The 18,607-nt window shown below is 44.4% G+C and overlaps 1 protein-coding gene across 2 annotated transcripts in view; it reads left to right on the top strand.

Annotated features, from left to right (window-relative positions):
• The first annotated feature begins 16,282 nt into the window (after positions 1 to 16,282).
• Positions 16,283 to 18,607, top strand: part of CACHD1 (cache domain containing 1) — a 222,680-nt gene continuing 220,355 nt past the window's right edge. Inside the window, exon 1 of one of the 2 annotated variants that reach the window (XM_057717419.1) lies at positions 16,283 to 16,650. In XM_057717419.1, the coding sequence (XP_057573402.1) occupies positions 16,411 to 16,650 (240 nt within the window). In that variant the 5' untranslated portion in view covers positions 16,283 to 16,410. The remainder of the gene's footprint in view (positions 16,651 to 18,607) is intronic. The other variant, XM_057717428.1, reaches the window with a different exon arrangement.

The raw sequence follows: 18,607 nt of genomic DNA, 5'->3' as shown, positions 1-18,607 counted from the left end.
TGCGGTAAACACAAGTAAGGCAGATCTTAGAAATGGAATCGATGTCTCGGTAAATGTAGAATTTATCCATTTGTAGGTTCAAGTATAAACTTAAGCAATAATCATTATCTTCAGACATTAAATTTTGGTTAATTAGAAAGTCATGGAATCTTCCATTAGTTGTGGATAGGGAATTTGCTAATCCAGCTGGCAATTACTTGGGCGAAGTGAATTATGGATTCCTATTTATCCATTCAAATTATTTACTAAAATATCATTTCATGCCTACTACATGTAAGGTCCTCTCAGCCAATCCCTACTAGTAAATATAGACCAGTCAAATATTTCATAGTATAAAATTCAGAATATGTGAGAAGCTTGTAACTTTTAAAATTTTTTCTGATGAATTTAAAGTTCCTCAACAGACTCCACCCTATTGGGTAAATGGAAAAATATACTTAAATGCAACAACAATATCTCCTTCAGTTCAATTTGTCTCTTTAGTTTAAACTTGCTCTCTTTAGGGTAACAACTCCCCTTTCAGGGTGCCCTCCTTTCCCTCTTCTCTCAAGGTTAGTCTTAGTTGGAGGATAACTTGCCTATTCTCCTAATAATAGAAGGGCTCCTGGTCCCCATCCTGTGTTCTGGGTCCTTGTCAGCCTCTGATGCAGTGTGGCTGCTCTGCTCTCATCCCTAGCTGGCTCCCGCTGCTATAGTTTTTTAGCCAAAGAAACATCTGGTCTATGTAGTGATGGCTCCAGCTGCTGGTATCTTCATATGTTCATGTCTCTGGTCCTGATGGCGTCTTGCTGCCAACTCTATCATGTGGCCCATTTTCTAGTGCCCTCTTAGGACTTCCCTCCCCAACCTGTAGGCATCAGCAATTCTATAGAGGCAAAAACTTGGGCCCTGTGATTGCTAGTGGCAGGTCCCTATCTCAGCCTCTTGGGGAGCTGAGGGACATGGCTCATGCCCCTGCTGTCTTCCACAGCCTTCTCTAGGGAGACAGCAAACCTAGGAATCCTCTACTTACCAACCCGGGCTCCTTGAAAAAGTAGGGGAATTCTGTCTTCTTCTATATTGCTATGGCTCTCTGCCATCTTTGAGTCACAGCTTGGTGGCACGGTGATCACTGCAGGGCCACCTGGATCAAACATATCTGCTTTTTTTTCAAGTTTCTCCTCCACCCTCACCCACTGGGGTTTCAGGCCAGAGAAGGCAGCCTGGCACACGTCTTCCCTCCCCACCTTAGTCTTCTCTTCTTTCCTCCGAGGCCCTACTTCTTGGTATTAAAAGAACTATCTTTTCCTTTCCTTCCTCTACATCATTTTCTCCTCCCCCAAAAGTTGATTTATACGTTCCCTTCTCTGAGGGCAGAATGGCAAAAGCAAACTGGAAAACCAAGAAGGGAAATCTATTGGGATATATTTTTTTAGAAAAGAGTATAGTTGTTCCCAAGAACTGAGCATATGAGAGATTGCTTGTCCTCAGGGACTCTATACGCTAATTGGAGAGGTAAGACAATACGTAAAACATGAAGCAATGCAAAAGCTACCCCAGTGTTGCAGATGTTATAATCCATCCAGAGGTGGGTTCAGCTGGTAGAGCTGAGGTGGAGGGCAACCGAGGAAGCCCCTCTTCCTCAATACTGACATAACGGATGACCTGGAGAACATTGGGTGGGGATTCAGTAGGTTAGCAAAAGGTCCTTAGAGAATTCTGGGCAACAACTTTTAATTCCTTTTTTTCTCCCAGAGTCATACTGCCCGGAGCAAAAGGAATTTTGGACAGACTATCGTTTTGCAAACTGATAAACGTGAACTAACTCCAGCCTAGTGGAAAATATCCTTTGTTATTCACATCTTACTTTCAGCTGAAACATAACAAGGACGGGGCACATTCTTTAATAGTTTTCCAGAAAGGAACTTGAGCCTGCAAGATCCATTTAGGCTTTCCCTGATGAAGCAATGTCCTTGTACAAATCTGTGTGTCTATGGCTTATGTTTCAATTGTTTCTCCTGGGTATTTGTTAGTGTGGTGAGTACAGTCACAGATATACTCCTGGCATTTAGATTTTCTTTCTTTCTTTTTTTTTTAAATTATTTATTTTATTTATTTATTGGCTGCATTGGGTCTTCGTTGCTGCACACAGGCTTTCTCTAGTTGCTGAGAGTGGGGGCTGCTCTTCATTGTGGTGCACAGGCTCCTCATTGTAGTGGCTTCTCTTGTTGTGGAGCACAGGCCCTAGGCGCGGGCTTCAGCAGTTGCGGCACATGGGCTCAGTAGTTGTGGCTCACGGGCTCTAGAGCACAGCCTCAATAGTTGTGGTGCACGGGCTTAGTTGCTCCATGGCATGTGGGATCTTCCTGGAGCAGGGATCGAACCCATGTCTCCCTGCATTGGCAGGCGGATTCTTTACCACTGCGCCACCCAGGAAGTCCTAGATTTTCTTACTTTAATAATACATTACTTCTGCTGTTCAAATTTTTTCTTTTATTCAGTAAATTAGATCAATGTAATGTCAAAAAGTAAAGTAAAAAACCAAAGGATATGTATGTCTATATTTATGTATAAATATAATATTATATGTATACATATCTGTGTATATTTATATGCAAATGCATAGTATATGTAATGTCTGTATAAAATATAGGTATGCAGTTAAAAGTGTGTATGTGTATATATATGTATGAAGTACATATAAAAATATAAAAATAAATATACAAGGGTGAGTCAAAAATTATCCGCACTCAACTTATATTAAAACTACTGTAAATTCTACAGCCAGTGTGCGGATAATTTTTGACTTGCCCTTGTATATACATAAACATGTATACATATGTATAAATACACATATGCATATAGGTACATACTCTTGGGTAAATATAAAAGTACTGAGGTTCATATCGGTATGTAAGCGGCATACTGACATTTGATGCAAATGAAATGGTTTATGCCTTTGAACCTTTGTATATCTTGGTTCCTTCAGTTTGAAATGTTCCTCCAATCCCCTTCACCTTACAAGCCACTACTTATTCTTCAAGAACCAGCTCAAGATCCACACCTCCACTATGCTGCTATCGTGCTGGATTTCATCAAAGAATGTCCTCTCTGTGTGCTTTCATTATTTTATATACCAATCTCTCCTCCTGGACAATGAGCTCTTTAAGCAGGAGCTGAGTCACATTCATGTTTGCTCGGCCCCAGATCCTAGCCCTTGGGCACATACTAAGCACTCAATAAACATTTTATGAATGAGTAAATGCAGCCCCGGAAGAATAATTAAGACTTTGATGTAAAGGGACAGAAAACACCCCCCTCACCGAGCATGGGAAGGGACTGGAGGCTTTTTCTAAGGCAGGGCTTAAAGGGCACTGGTCTCTCTGGAGAGGTACTTGGAGGCTGAAGACCACCTACTTGGGTACCACGGAATGATGTCATACCCAAAATTTTTGTGTCTAGACCTTTGCAAAGTAACATGATAAAAAATTGATTACTTTTTGAAAGTCAGAAAAATGCAAAAGGTCAAGCTACCTGAAAGTTAAACTATTGGCAGCTTTGGAGTCAGACACCCCTCCACTTACCATGTGACCAGGGCTGGCCATATGACATTTCTGGGCCTCAGTTTCATCATTTGTAAGGGGAGGGGGACAGTGGAGAACAGTGCCTGTCTTATAGGAAATGAGACATTTTACCTAAAGTGCTTTCTATGATATTTTATTGTGAGTCAGGGGCTGGTCAGGAAGACTGCAACTACTCTAAGTGTTTAGAACAGAGGAAATGTCATGTGGGGATTTGGTTAAATGGGGGATCAAAGAACTGAAAGCCAGAGAGGGAAGGTGAGGAGATCCAGAGATCAGCCACAGCAGGAAGCTACGACCATTCCTACGCTGAAGATGTCAAGGGAGAGGCTAGTGCGACCAGAAACCAAGAGCTGGGTCACCCAACGGAAGGTGAAATCGTGTCCAGCGGGGACTGGAGTCATGGAGGAGACAGAGCTGCTGTTGGTGAAGAGTCATCCAAGGCAGAGCTGAGGTTTCCTTTTCCTCTGCCTTCCTGTCTCCCACCATCTCCCCCATCCCACCCCAAATTCTGAACACAGGGCTCAGCTCTTCGTAGTATAGGGTTGGCCAAAAAGTTCTTTACGGAAACCCGGAACAAATTTTTTGGCCAACCCAATACAACACAAAGCAGGAAAATAGAGAGAAATGGATCTGAAAGGAAACACACAATTCATTAGCACAATCAGTTAGGGTTCGTTTGGACCATGGGGGACAGAAAATTCAAACTAACAGTGGCTTAAATTAGATAGAAACTTGTGTCTCTCTCATGTAAAGCCCAGGTAGGTAACTTACGGTTATTATGATGTTTTATATTATCAGAGACCCAGGTAGATTCCATCTTGATACTCCTTTGTGTGTAGTCCTCCATCTCATGGTCGAAAGTGGAGGCATTTGTTTCAGGCATCAAGACAGTAGCATGGACAAAATGAATAAGAGAGAGGAGTACATAAAATGTTTCTGGTAGAGCAATGCTTTTTGAATTGTGGGTCATGACTCACTAGTGGGTCATAAAATCAATATAATGGATAACTTTTAAAAATGAAATAGAATACAGAGTGTTTCTGTGCAAAATATGGAGTGTATTCTGAACACAGTGTCAGAGTGTTTACCGTACAGTAAAAGTAAGTATTTCTACTTAAAACTTTTGTTTCAGAAATATATACAGGCCTATAATATATGTGACATAATATAAAATGCATTTCTTATGTGGGATGCTGTCAAGAGTTCAAAGCAATTGTTATAAAGTCCAATGGAAATGCTCCACTTCCATGTCATCCCATTGGCCAGAACTTAGTCTCATGGCTATAGAGAATTTCAAGGAGGCCTGGGAAATGTATTCTTTTACAGGCAGCCATTTGCCTGGCAAAACTAAAGATTTTACAATTACAAAACAAAGAGAGTTTTAACAGCCAATGGCAACTAGGAGTCCCTACTGCATACAGAATCAACGTTATTATTTTTTACCATTGAATGTTATTACTGACTGCAAGAGCCATCCCACTCAGAGGGTGATTCTTGGTAGTTTAGCAGTGGTGACCAGTTTGGTGCCAGGACCCACACAGTCTGGGTGTGAATTCTGCTTTGCCATTTAGATTTTTCATCTGTAAAGTAAGGGAAATAATAGTTGGAAGGATTGAATGAGGATGAAAGCCAACTCTTTAGTAGAGCACATGGTACCTATGAAGAGCTCAGGGATGTTGGATGTGGATGTCAGCACAGGAACCCAGAGGCAGAGCATGCGGGAGGGCACTGGTGTGGTGGGACACTGTTTCCAGCCAATGTCAATTCTGAAGCACTTGCTAAATTCGTGGTAAATGACTTTTAGTTCATAGCAGCGGATGAACTTGAGTCAGGAATGGGATATCAGCCAGCAATGAGGAACAGTGGAGACATTAGAACTATCTGGAACTATCTTGGAACTTGACCTTGGGCTCTTCACTGACCAGCAGCAGATTGTTACCTACTAACAGAGGCTCCAGTTTTGGTATTTAGAATCCTCTAGGAAGAGCTTCAAGACCTGGTTAGGGAATCCCTTCATCCAGATCTTGTGCTTCTGCAACTGTCCAAGCTTGTCCTCCTTACTTGGAGCCACATTCTGGCAGACAGCTATGATTTGTTTGTCTCAGAAGAAAAATGAGGGGTGAACCAAAAGCAACTCCCATGGTTCAAGTAGAATTGGAGTAAGAACCACAGTGCCTGGCACTGAATAGGCCTAGATTATTTGTTGGATGCCTGAATGAGTGAATGACCAAAGTAGAGAAGATGTGAGCTACCTTGTTGACTATGATATAAACTTAATTTTTTTTCTCCTGTTGCTGATGTAGCATGGAAAAGACAAGGTCATATAAACAAGAAATCACATTTAGGTTGAATGCATTTTCAAAAGGAAAATAATTGTCACACTCTTTCATTAAAAACCTAACTTTTTCTTTCACCTTCTGCATTTTATGGTTACTTTTTTAACACTAATTAAACACCCACCGTGTGCTAAGTGGTAAACAGAACAGGTGAGCAATAGTGTTTCTGCTCTCATGGTGATGGGCAGAGAAATTTGGCAGAAAACTCAAGTGAGAAGGATGAAGGGGAATTTGATGTTTTAATATTAATCTTTTGGGCATAGTACTTTCAGGGAAAGTTGGAAACCTCTTTACGAATGGGGGAGAAAAAGATGTCTTCATCTACTGGCAGAAGGAGAAAGTAGATGATTTGCCCAGGTTACTTCTTCGTTTCCAAAGAACATTATGTGCCCAAACCAGAGGTCACTCTAGGCAGGACTAATGTCCCACATGGCCATGCCTTTACATTACTGCCTGGTCCCTGTAAGTATTTGAATGTGATATTTCTACGAACACCAAATAGTCTTCAGATCAGTAAGAAGGCTAAGTAGAAAGTAGTAGATTCAAGTGTTCATTGATTGAATGAATGTTTATTAAGTCTCCAGTATGTGTCATTTTCTGCTGAAAAGTAAGATATTAAAAGGTAAAAAAGTTGCTTTTCTTCTAAAGGAAGTGACTGCCCTCTGAGAAAAACATTCAAGAGGTAACAGTTGCAACGCAGAGTGATAAAGGTGATGCCTGGAACAGCACAGAGAAGAGGTATCTACCTCTATGTGGGGGAGAGGGCAGAGTGGTCAGGGAAGGTTTCCTAGAGGAAGGTGATTCTACCTGAATCTCCAAAAATAAGAATGCCTTAGCCAGGTGGAAAGCTAAGGGAAGACATTCCAAGCAGATGAAATTAAAAGAGCAAAGACAGGGAAGGAATGAGGTAGAGCAATGAGGGATTGTAGTCAGAGATTCAGGTGGCTGGGTTTGGCTGATGAGGTAGGTGTGTGCTGGGAGGAGGGGATTGGGGGGAGCGATGTGTTTAGGTCCAGAGCATGCAAGTCCTTGTGTGCTAAGGATTTCCATTTCATCCTGAGGCTTATGGGGGATCCTTGATAAATACGTGTTGGAGAAATGAAATGATTTAACCAGGTTTTTTGTTTGTTTGTTTGTTTGCTTAAAGGGACTTCAAGGAAAACTCTTTCATTTCAGCCTTCACCTCCTCAGGCTGCACGTCTGTGATGCCCTCCCCTGAGGTTAGGCAGGAAGCAAGTCAGCCCAGTCTGTGCTGTGAGTTGAGGGCAAGGACACCCAACATTAAGATATCTAGTGCCAGAGAATGAATACTCCGAGTGTGTCCAAGGTGACATACGGAAGTAGTGAGTCCAAGGGGGCTCATCAAACCCAGGCATGCTGAAGGTGAAAATCTGGGTTTAAAAGTGAACTTAATGGGCCAGGGAAATCTAGAGTGATGAATGGCAGGTGAAATAAGAGGTCTTCTGACTTGTTTTAGAGGCTTCATGGCATGTTTTTCGTACAACACTAGCAAGGCTTCCTTGGGCATCTAAGAATTGGGGGAGGGGGATAGAGATAGGAGATACAAATAAGTGTGTTCCGTTCCTTTTCCTTTTCTTGACCCCTGGAGCTGCAGGGTGAGTTCATAATGCTCACCTATCCGCTTCAGTAGGAATTCTAGAATTCTCTAGCATCATGGAGTCATCAGAAGAAAAAGAGCGCTGATCTGAAAGTGTCCGCCTTTTGTAAAATTCCTCACTTCCATTACTTGTTTTTGCGGTTACTAGATCAGAATCTGTCCTTCCTGCGAAGCGTAGGCAGCATGCCTGCCACAGCGCTGCTCCCTAGCATATGGCAAAGTCCCAGGTGTCAGTAAACAATAAAGATTTTAAAATCTGAATCCTGTTTGCCCCATTCACCAGTAAGTTACTCATATTCCACTTGAATTCAGTTCAAGTCAGCTGCACGACACTGATAAAATATACACTCTATGCCATTTATGTTTCTGGTGCTTCAAGATGGTTTGTGGTTAGGTTCCTATGTTTTGGCTTTCATGCAAACGTGTTCATGGCCCCACTTTTCTGAGCGTTAGTTTTCTCCACTGGAAAATAGATTTGATAATAATACCTGCTTGTTATTATAAAGCAAGAGAGCACTATAATTAAGAGTGGATTTAACTAATGACACCATCGCATGTTACATGTAAAAACTTGGGCAGAGAACTCAATCCTACTAAGCCTCAGTCTCCTAGTCTGTAAATGGAGATGACTATACCTACTAAATAGGGTCTTTGCAAGGATAAAATAAAATAATCTGTAATCCATTTAAAACACTTAGCATACTGTCTGGAACCTAGTGAGAGCTAAATAAATGTTAGCTATTATTATGATTGTGACTCATAGAATTTTAGGGATTAAAGGAGATAATTCCATATAAAACACATAGCATCATGCCTAGAACCTAGGAAGTACTCAGAAAGTGTTGGCTATCAATATTATTTCCGTATATAGTCATGTTTTCACCATGCAAACCACTGTTTGTGTACTTCATTTGCTTTGTTCCATCTTTCCTATTGCAGCCTTGATCTGTGGTTTATCTCTCGTTGCTATTTCACTTTGTATATTTCTAGTGTTGCCTCCTTAGCCAGAGTATAAACTCAGAGCAAGTAGCACAGTTTCCTGCACATAGTAGGTGCTCACCCTATAGTCATTTTGATCTGGTTTACTGCTAATTCTATTACTCTTCAACAGTTTTTAGAAAAGTTTTAAACGTTTGATAAGATGGAAAGAACTATACTGCTTACTATGTCCAATCCAGGGATCACCAAGCCCATGGAAAGAAAGTGTCATCTGATTTCAGTAAAACTAGCTGAGAGTCAATTCTAACTCTTTGCTTTCTAAGACTCCTTAAGTTATGTTTAAGTTATTACTATTATGTTTATTAAAAAATCATGAGGGATCTTGCTAAAGCTCTGAGTATTTTAAATTTTTGTCTTGTTTTGGGTTTTTAAATTGAAATCCTATGTCATACTTTTCCCTTAGAAATTTCAACATCCTAATTAGAAACATTTGGATACTTTTGAGTTGCTATTTAGTTCAGTCAATGGGTCTGAGTCAAGAGTCCCTGCTTTAAATCCATTCCCCAAAGAACTACACATACTGTGATCTTTCTAAAATGTCACTCTCCTGCTTAAAACCCTCTGTGCCTCCCCATCCTTCATGGAAGAAACTCCAAGTCCCTTGGCAGAGGACAAAGACCTTTGTCTTCACCAATAGCCTTGTCCACTGCCCCTTCCCACTCAATGCTGTAGTGATCCCAAACTTAAACAATTCCCTTCTTCACATTGTTTTGTTTTGGTCTTTGTACATTTTTTTTAAATGCTTTTCTCTACCAGGGATGCTTTTTTATGCCTCAATGACACCTGCCTATCCTTGGTGACACTCCTCAGATGACATCTCCTCTAGGGAACTTTCTCTGACCTCCCTCCTAGCTTAGATTAACTGCCCACCCCCACTGTACCCAATGCGTAATCTCCTTCTCTAGAGCATTCCATATTGTATCCGTTCATTCAACAGCTATTTTCTCGAATACTTACTACGTGCCAGGGACTATTTCAAACATTGACGACATGTTGACAAAACACATATAAATCATTGCCTCTATTGTAAAGTTTTTGTTTACAATAAACAAAATAAGTAAGTAAATATATATGATGCAAGATGGTAATAAGTACAATAGAGAGATAGGCTATAGGGAGTTTCCAGAGAGAGGGTATAGGGGTTACAATTTTAAATGCAATGGTGAGGGAAGGCCTTCCCTCATATATGAGTCCAGACTAGGGAAATTCTCTATGGATTTCTTGCACTTTTGCCTGCCTTGTGAGCAAGGTGCTACCTGCTTTATTGTTCTACACTATATTTTCAAGGATGTTTGTTTAGTGAACAGCCTTGACAGGCAGAGATAGTGTTTACTTAGGGAAAACTTACTTTCTGTCCAGTATATTAAAGATATCTCCCTCTAGAGCAAAGGGTAGTTTTGTTTGCATTTTATTATAAATAAGATTTGGGTTGTCTAAGTTTGGGGTTCCTCTTTTTCCGTGGTACTTGAAGTGTGCAGGTGTTACTGACCCTCTTCACGTTGCCAGTGAGAATTAGGGCTTGGAGAGCTGACACAAATGTTGACACTCCGGCTACTGCTATTGCTGTGAGTAATAGAGTAATAAAATCCTTTGTCTCTAACCCTGGAGGCCTGTGTCTTCTGCCAGCAGCCATGAGGCTGTGGTACACTGATTTGTTGGCTTGCGGGTAGGGTAAAGTCTCAGACTTCACAGTTCTTGACAGTGAAATGCAGATATCTGGAAGAAGAGCATTCAAGACATGGGGGAACGACGAGTGCAAAGGCCCTGTGGCATTTGCTGTGTGTAATATTACCTGTCTTAAAATTCTCTGAGTTTCCCAGTAACAGGAAAGTTCTTAAGGACAACCAATCGCATTCATCTGTATATTCCTAGCACCCAGTAGAGTTATTGGTACATAGCAAATGCTCAATAGATGCTTGTTGAAATTAACAGGAAAAAAAGTTGTTGCCTTAGAAATAAGGATGTTTCTTTGGTAGAGATCTATGGGTGTCAATTATTATTATTTCCTTTCTTTTTCCGTTCTTTTTGCATTCAGAGAGGCACACAGTAGAGCAGCAAATGAATTGAGTTTGGAATCATACAAACATGGATTTTCAGCCCAGATTTGCTGCTTACTAGCCTATAACCTTGGGCAAGTTTAACTTTTCCAAGCCTCAGTTTCCCTGTGAAATCATCATCATCATCATAATAATCGTGTCTTCTCTGTTTTGGTACTTAAATGATAGAACAAAAGAAACACACTAAGAGTTCAAGAAATGATACACTGTGTACCATAGATGGTATCCTACCCTGGGTAGGGTCTCGGTTACTTATATCTATTACTGTTATTCTATCATTGCTAGCTCCCAATCTGAAAGGGAATGGGAAACCTGATGATTTTTAAAATCAGCAGGAGGAATATGGAAACCAGGGAGGCTCTGTGTTCTAGATGCTCTAGACCGGTAGCTCTTTCCATTTATTTAACAAGAAAGCACACTTGCTGAGATCTGAATTCTTGTAGAAGTGAATGAGCAAGTGCTAATTTTTGCCCTCGAAGTTACTGATTCTATTCTCCCGAGCTCCCTGAGTTCACAGATTCAACATAGTTTGCAGCCCTTATTGTTTTGAATGGGAAGCCTGCCAGCAGCATTAGGCTGAGGATTTGTTGTTAACTTGGCCCTGTTTCCACCTCAGAGCATGCAAAGGGGAATCGTGGTGGCTTGGAAACTCCATACCACATTTTTTGGAAATCTGACCAAGAATTCCTCAAAACCGTTTGACCTGGAGGTTTTCTGTGGTGAGAATCTTGGCCTCTTGGTACCAAGAGGAGGTCTCTCACTGAAGCGGCTTTGTATCTTCCAAAACAGGGAAGAGCAGCCAGTTTGATGAGGAATCTCGGTCCATTCTTCGTTAGCAGTCAAGGAAAGATATTGTTAGTGCTACTCTTTGCACGGAGTTAATGACTCATGGATTTTCCTAATTTTTTTCCAGTTCTTTGGTCCAACATTTATTGGGTTTCTACTCTGGGTCAGAGTTGTGTTTGGCAATGTGGCAATGAATAAGGCAGGTACAGTCCCTGATGGGTAATTCTGCTGTAGAAGCTTTAGGCCACACTTTGAGAAACATTAAGATGGAGAAAACAGACTTATAAGTGGACATCAACAAGGCTGCATGTTAAGTGCTGGAGCTTATGAAAAGGAAACATATAATGAACGGGTGTCCAACTCGGTCACAAGCAAGGAGTACAGGGTGCTCTGGGGAGAAGCTTAATCTATCAGACAGCTTTAATGGTGGTCTCTGATCTTCTGGACCATTGTGGCCCACTTACCAGTCTTTTCCTCATTTTGTAGTTCAGATAGCTACAGAGTCAATAGTGTCCTCTCTGTAAGAATGGATGATTGAACTTTATCCTTAGAGTTACATCAAGACAAAGGGGAGGGAAAAAAGAGTCTGTTATTAATAGAACACGTAGACTTGAACTGCAATGGGAAAGTTCTGAAATCAAGTTAGTTTTGAGTTTGGGGGATGGTCTCCCTCCGGCCACATGTCCTGTGTACTCCACTGTCTCTTCTCTCTGCTTGTCTTTCTTAGCTCCTTTGTAGTGTTTGCTACCTCATAGCTTCAGCTTATAGACATCCCCACTATTTATTGGGTGCTTCTACATACCAGGTGCTGGATGAAGTGCTTTATGTGCCTTTTCTCAAAAATTTTGGGTGTTATTGTTTATAAAGTACAGATGAAGAAACTGAAGCTAAGAGAAGTTAAGGCCTACAGGGATGACACAGCTAATAAGTACAGTCCTTGGGATCTGAACCGAGGTTTTCTAATTCTAAAATCCATGCTCTTAGCTCCCATGCTATATGGCTGTATATGCGCACGTGCACACATACACATATACAGCTACACATACATCTTTGTATGTATGTACAAAGATATTTATATATAAATATGTATATCTGTGTATGTATTTATAGCTACACATTTCCTGTAATATGTCTTATGGGACTCAAGTCCCCTTTGACTTCTAATCATGTTTTTAGTTTCGACTGCCACTTCTAACTGCTTTTCCCTCTTATTTTCCCTAAACTTTTTGAGAATGAAAATTTGCTTGACCCAGTTAATCTTTTTGCCGTGCCTTGGGTGCTATAGATGGACTACTTGATATTATAAGCCCACCCGGGTCTAATCAGCTGCCCCCAGAAAACAATCAGCTGGTGCTGAGAGGGGTTGATGGTAGGGCAATTTTACTTAAATGCACTGCAGACATTAAGGATTAGTAGTTTATCAGGCAACGAGCTTTTATTGGTCTATCAGGTACCAGTGTGTATGTGTGTAAACATTTTCTCTAACACCAGACTAGGAGCTTAGAGATTGCCACTTGAAGACCGGGTCTGTACACTGGCACCACCATTTAAAAGTTGTTGGGCAACTGACTTTTTCTGAGAATTTTACTTGTTAGTGACACAGGAAAAGTCATATGGCCCTTCCTGGGTATTGAGATTCTATAGAGTGTAGGCACTGGACAAAACTCCAGAGCTCTCGGATGAGTGAGTTTCCATCCTGGGGAGCTTGCTTGCAGTCTCACAGCAGTTCTTAAGACTCATGGTGGGGCTGGGGTGGGGGGTGGTCTGTAAAATGCATGTTCCAGGACCTAGCCCACCTCCAGAGATTACGCTTCAGTGGGCCTGAGATAGACCACAGGGTTTACAGTTTATTAAGAGTCTCCTAAAGCTATAGGTGGTTGGTGGACCTAATGAGAAGCATTAGGGTGGAGAAAACATGATTTTCCAAAGGATAATCAGTGCTAAGAGAAGAAACAAGACTTAGAGGGAACCAAAGGAGGAGCAGTCAATTCTGCAGTGTTTGGTGTCAGAGAAGGCGTCACAGAGCTGACAACTTGGCTCAATAGGGGCTTATCAAGTGGGGAAAAGGGAGAGGGCTTTCATCACCACCAGAAAAAGTGTTTTCTGTGGTTTGTGAGGATTTGGGGGGCAGAGTGGCTTACAGAAGGCCAGAAAGGCAGGTAAGCCAGGCCCAGAGAGAGTTGATTGTTGTGTTATTTCTCTGTGATGAGGCATCAGAAATGTTTAGGTTAGTGAGAGAGAAGTTCACATTTGACTTTTAGAAAGGTATTTTGGTTTCAGCGTGGAGAATAGAAGGATGGGGGTGAGGGGGACTCCATGTTGACCTGAGAGGAGACTGTGGTCATAATCACAGGTGAGCTGTGATGAGGAGCTGAAGTCAGCCAATAGGATACAGATGGAGAGCAGGGGATGGATAAGAGAGATATGTAAGGAGAGGATGTGGGGAGTGAGGTACCTAGTTTGGAGTGTGGGTGACATCCACCCAGATTTGCAGTAGGGTATAGATTTAGGTGGAGAGTGGGAGAAAGCAGGAATGAGTTTTAGTTCAAGTGTATCTAGTAGAGAAGCCAGTAAACAGTCAGAATTTTGGAAATCCCACTGACAAGGGAGATTGAGCTTTGTTTAGAAATTTGCAGAACTCTGCTGTCTTGGTGATAATTGAAGGTGTGGGTGTAACATGAGAGTTCTCAAAAAAAAAAAAAAACTTAAAGTAAAAAAGGGGGACATAGGATTATAATCCCAAGAAATAGGACCCTAGGAAATAGCAACATACAAAGCCTGGGCAAAGATGGAGAAGCCATTTTGAAAGTTTCAGAACAATAGTTTAGAGATGTGTGACAATTTTGATGACAAGTAACCTTGAAGAATCTAAGACAAAAAAATTAATACTAGCTGCTATTTATCATTTTTTTTCTCTTTCACTTACCACAGGGATTAACACATTTTGTATCACTGATTACTATCATATGCAATGGTATAACAATAAAAAACAGAAATTATAGGATCATCTTGCTACCAAATGTCAATTCAACTCTGGGGATAGAAGACAACAGATAGAGTTTTTTTTACCCATCATTAATTCAAGAATCATTTTTACAGTATCTACTTAGTACTCGGTACTGAGCTAAGTGTAGACAATGGAGAGGTGGGTTGGACCCTGCCCTCAATGAGGTTAGCTTAGTTCCAGGATGTATTATGTAAAACAAGCATCACACATTAATAAATGATGATGTTCCAAGAGTCCCATGTGCCTCTCTCAAGGGGGCATAGAACGGACAGTGTCACAAAATGAAAACACAGAGTATAGCAGAGACAACACTGGTGGGGGAATTCAGAAGTGAGAAACAACCAGGAGGTAAAATGGGCCAGCGAAAGCTTCCTGAAGGTGTGGTTTTTAATACAATACAGTCAAAGAAGTAAAACATAAGGTTTTGCTGGAGGGTGAAGAGAGCTGCAAATCCAAGTTCTAGTCCTGCTACTGCCTCTGCTGGGCAGGTTTCATCTTCCTGGGCATGGCACTGTTCTCTAGGAAACTACAAGCAGGAACCCTAAGAGGCTTGTAAGAATGGCGGCATTACCACCCCCACCACAACCCTCATGCATTTGTTCCAGGTGCTTCCAGCAGGTGATTTCTCAGAGAGCCTACACCAGGAGTCAAGAGGAGGAAGGAAGAAATACATTGCCTCCCCACGCTTCAGAGAATAGATGTGTGGGGCAAATTCCAGCTCAGTAGTTTTGTGGGTTTTGTTTTGTTTATTGCTTTTTGATGGGATCAGATGGTTCATTTCCAAAGAGAGTCAGAAAGAACTATGTCCTATTTAAGAGCAAGAGCCTCGGATCTGCTTAAATTCTGGATTTGCCTCTTATCCCCTGGGTGACCTTCTGCAATTTATTCCACCTCTCTAAGCCTCAGTCTTTGTTACCTAAAATTTTGGGATAAAGAGAGTACCTCACAGGGATGTGGTGGGGATTAAAGGATAATGTATACAAACCCCAGAACACTGGGCCGGGCACACAGTAGTTGGTTAAAAAAAAAGGGAATCCGTGGATCCAACGAATGCTAGCTATCGTTACTAATAACATCGAAGAAGAGCAGTGGACGCACAAACGGCAGTCCCCTCCTTCCCAAATCTCTGCCAGGCAGAAAGCCAGCGTCCTAGAACTTGAAGGGACTTTCGATGGGTGGGACCCCGGAGTCCCTCGCGAGGGCGGAGGCGGTGAGAGCTGGGGTGGGCAGCTGTCCCCGGCAACCAGAAGGTCCCAGGGAGCCCTCCCGGGGCAGGGCTGGTACCCGAGCCGAGAGCCTGCTCTCGGGCCCGCGGCGTCTCGAGGGGCCGGTTCCTGAGGCGGGAGCAGGGGAGAGAGAGGAGGGGCGACCGGGGGAATGTCCCCGCCTCCCTCCCTGCTTCCATAAATCACCGCAGCCGCGGCAGCCGCCGGGCCGGGAAGTGCGCGGAGCCGGAGCGCAGCGTGGTGGCACCAGACGCCTCCCTTTCCCCCGTCGCTGGCTTGCTTTCTTTCAGTGTTCTTTTTTTTTTTTTTTTTTAAACCTCTCCCTCCTCGCTCGGGTGGCTGCCCCAGCCTAGCAGCCCGATCGCCGCTCCTCCTCCGCGGCTGCAGCCGCCCGCCCTCGCCGCCGCCGCCGCCGCCGCCGCCGCCGCCTCGCTCGGCCGGGACCGCGGGAAGCGAAAGCTCGGCGGCTCCGCCTGTCAGCCCCGCGGCCACGCACCCCGCGCGGACGCCGCCGCTCTCGCCGCCGCCCGCCGCCCCGCGCGGGCCGCGCCGGCGCCGGGGTCCCGGGGACGGCTGGGGCGGCCGCTTCCTCTCCCGCCGCGGCCGCCGGAGCCCGGAGATGGTGGCAGCCCGCGCTCCCGCGCCGTAGCCGCGCGCCCCCTAAGTTTGCGAGCAGCCGCGGCGCGGAGAGGCGGCTGCAGGAGGGCGAGAAAGTTTTGCGGGGTGCGCCGAGCGGGCCCTGGGCACACCTCCCCGGGCTCCCTCCCCGCTTCCCGGCGCCTGGAGAGCCCGTCGGCCGGGAGTGGCGGGGAGGCGGCATGGCCCGCGAGCCGGAGGAAGAGGAGGCGGCGGAGGCGGCCGCCGGGGCCCGCGGGGGTCGGGGCTCGCCCGTCCGGGCCGGGGCGCGGCGACCGCCCCTCTGGCTGCTCTGCCTGGCCGCGGGCTGGCTGCTGGGCGCCGGGGCCGACGCCGACTTCTCCATCCTGGACGAAGCGCAAGTGCTGGCAAGCCAGATGCGGAGGCTGGCGGCCGAGGAGCTGGGGGTCGTCACCATGCAGGTAAGGGGCCCCCCTGGCACCCGCGAACTTGCCGGGCATCCGGCCTCTCTCCTCCGCGCAGAGCCCGGTCCCATCCCCAGGACGGGTCCCCTTAACCCAGCACCGACCTCGCTGGCATGCACAGAGCCCGCTTTGCCCCGGACACTTCTGCCCTCTCCACGGACCCGCTGACTACACACCAACTCCTCTTCCAAGCACTCGGGTCCCCCTCCCTTCCTCCTCCGCAGTAGCCCCTGCCCTTTGCACGGAACGCACCCCCCACCCCCCGGCACAGTTCCATTATCTCGGCAAGGATTCTCTGGTTCCCTCGCCGCTCCTTTCCTAATTTGCGCGAATTTCCCTGCAGTCTTGTCTTACCCTTCCACCCCTGAGAACTCCCTTTCCCTCTTTGTGTACCCATCCCAGGGCAGACGGTCCTGCCTGGCTCGGATGATTTTCCGAGGCCCCAAGTCTACCCCCTTGATCACCTCTTCGGGTCCCCCCAACCGAAGCGCACGGATGGGCGCCGGGAGGGAAGGTTTCGCCGCGTGCGCAGCAGCTCCGGGGCCACCTGGGTCCCGGCTGAGAGCGGCCGGGAGCGTGAACTCTGCGCTCCCTTTCCTCGCCCGGGTGCATTGGGGGAGGGGCTGGCCTGGCAGACTTCGGGTAGATTCCCAAGTCGTCCCTTGTGGGGGACTTTTTTTGTTGCTTTCCGTTGTCGCTGTTGTCGGTTGCACGCCGGCCGCTGTGTTTTTGTTTTGTTTTGTTGTATGCCTTTTTGTGAGGGAGGAAAAAGGGAGCGCAGAGAATAAGGTTCCTGTTTCTCTGAATTGTTTACTAGGTCGTCCATGCTCCCCAGGAGAGGAAGGGGGCTAAAGAAAGGTTGCCCAAGGCTAGTAAGGAATCCTGAAGATGTTACTTAGAACCAACAGTAGTAAAAAATTGCTAAACAGCAACCACCTGGAGATTCTATCTCGCCGTTATTTTAACCTCCTTGGCCGGAAAGGCCAGTCGATTAGGAGAGGCTGAGATGACATTCCGAGTCTGAAACCTTCGCTGTAACGTTCTTTCATAAAATAACCTCATTCTCTTATGTATTCTAACAATAATAATGGTGATGAATGTGGTCTTCGAAAGAACGAAGTTTCCAGGAATGTGTTCTTGGAATAGGTTTCTGATTTCGATTCTACTGTGACCACTCTTCTACCTCCCACCGGGAGAGGTGTTTTAAAATCACTTGGGATTCAGGTTTCTGATGTCTTTTTTTTTTTTTTTTTAAACCTGCCTCCCTAACCACCACCCCCGCTCCAGTCTCCGCCCAGGATGATACAGTTTTCCTAAAGCCAGTTCCACAGACCTTTACTGCTGTAGTGAAAGACTATTGGGTGTTTTGTTTTAGGAGTGAGGTGAGGCTGAGGAGTGGATGGTTTGCTTGAAAGACAATTCTGTGTTTATTTGCACACACTGGCCCTGAAGTGCAGTGGAGTCCGATTTTCCTTCATTTGCATAATAGTAGACAAGCTCTTAAGATACATCGTTTAACTTCTCTGCAGATCTTTTAGGTTCAGATTAAGTTATAATTTTTTCCATATGCATTTTCTGATTTCTGATGATTGCTGACATCTTAGGAGTGAAGTGACTTTTAGAGGAAATGAACTAAAATGTTAGGGAAAAACTAGGATTTCTTTTTCTACTGATGAATGTTTCAATTCAGAGGACAGACAATTGTATTTTTGCATAGAGACCCTCTTTCAATAAAGGAAATTTAATATGTTGCAGTTTTGAACTGTGCTTGTAAGATTAGCAGGCACTCATCACCTCATCCTATCACTAGGGCCAGACGAGGGACCTTAGGGTTTTCTTCCCCACCCTTCACCCTATAAGCTAAGGACTAGCTTTTTCTAAGATGCTGACAGCAGTTTTACTGTTTCTCACTCGGTCCTTGACAAAAGGTGAAATTGGATCCCAACACATTGTC

The sequence above is a fragment of the Hippopotamus amphibius genome, chromosome 1 (genome assembly GCF_030028045.1).
Source record: "Hippopotamus amphibius kiboko isolate mHipAmp2 chromosome 1, mHipAmp2.hap2, whole genome shotgun sequence".
Lineage (NCBI taxonomy): Eukaryota > Metazoa > Chordata > Mammalia > Artiodactyla > Hippopotamidae > Hippopotamus > Hippopotamus amphibius.
The sequence above is the reverse complement of the archived record's forward strand: the minus strand, read 5'-3'. Positions and strand labels throughout refer to the sequence as shown.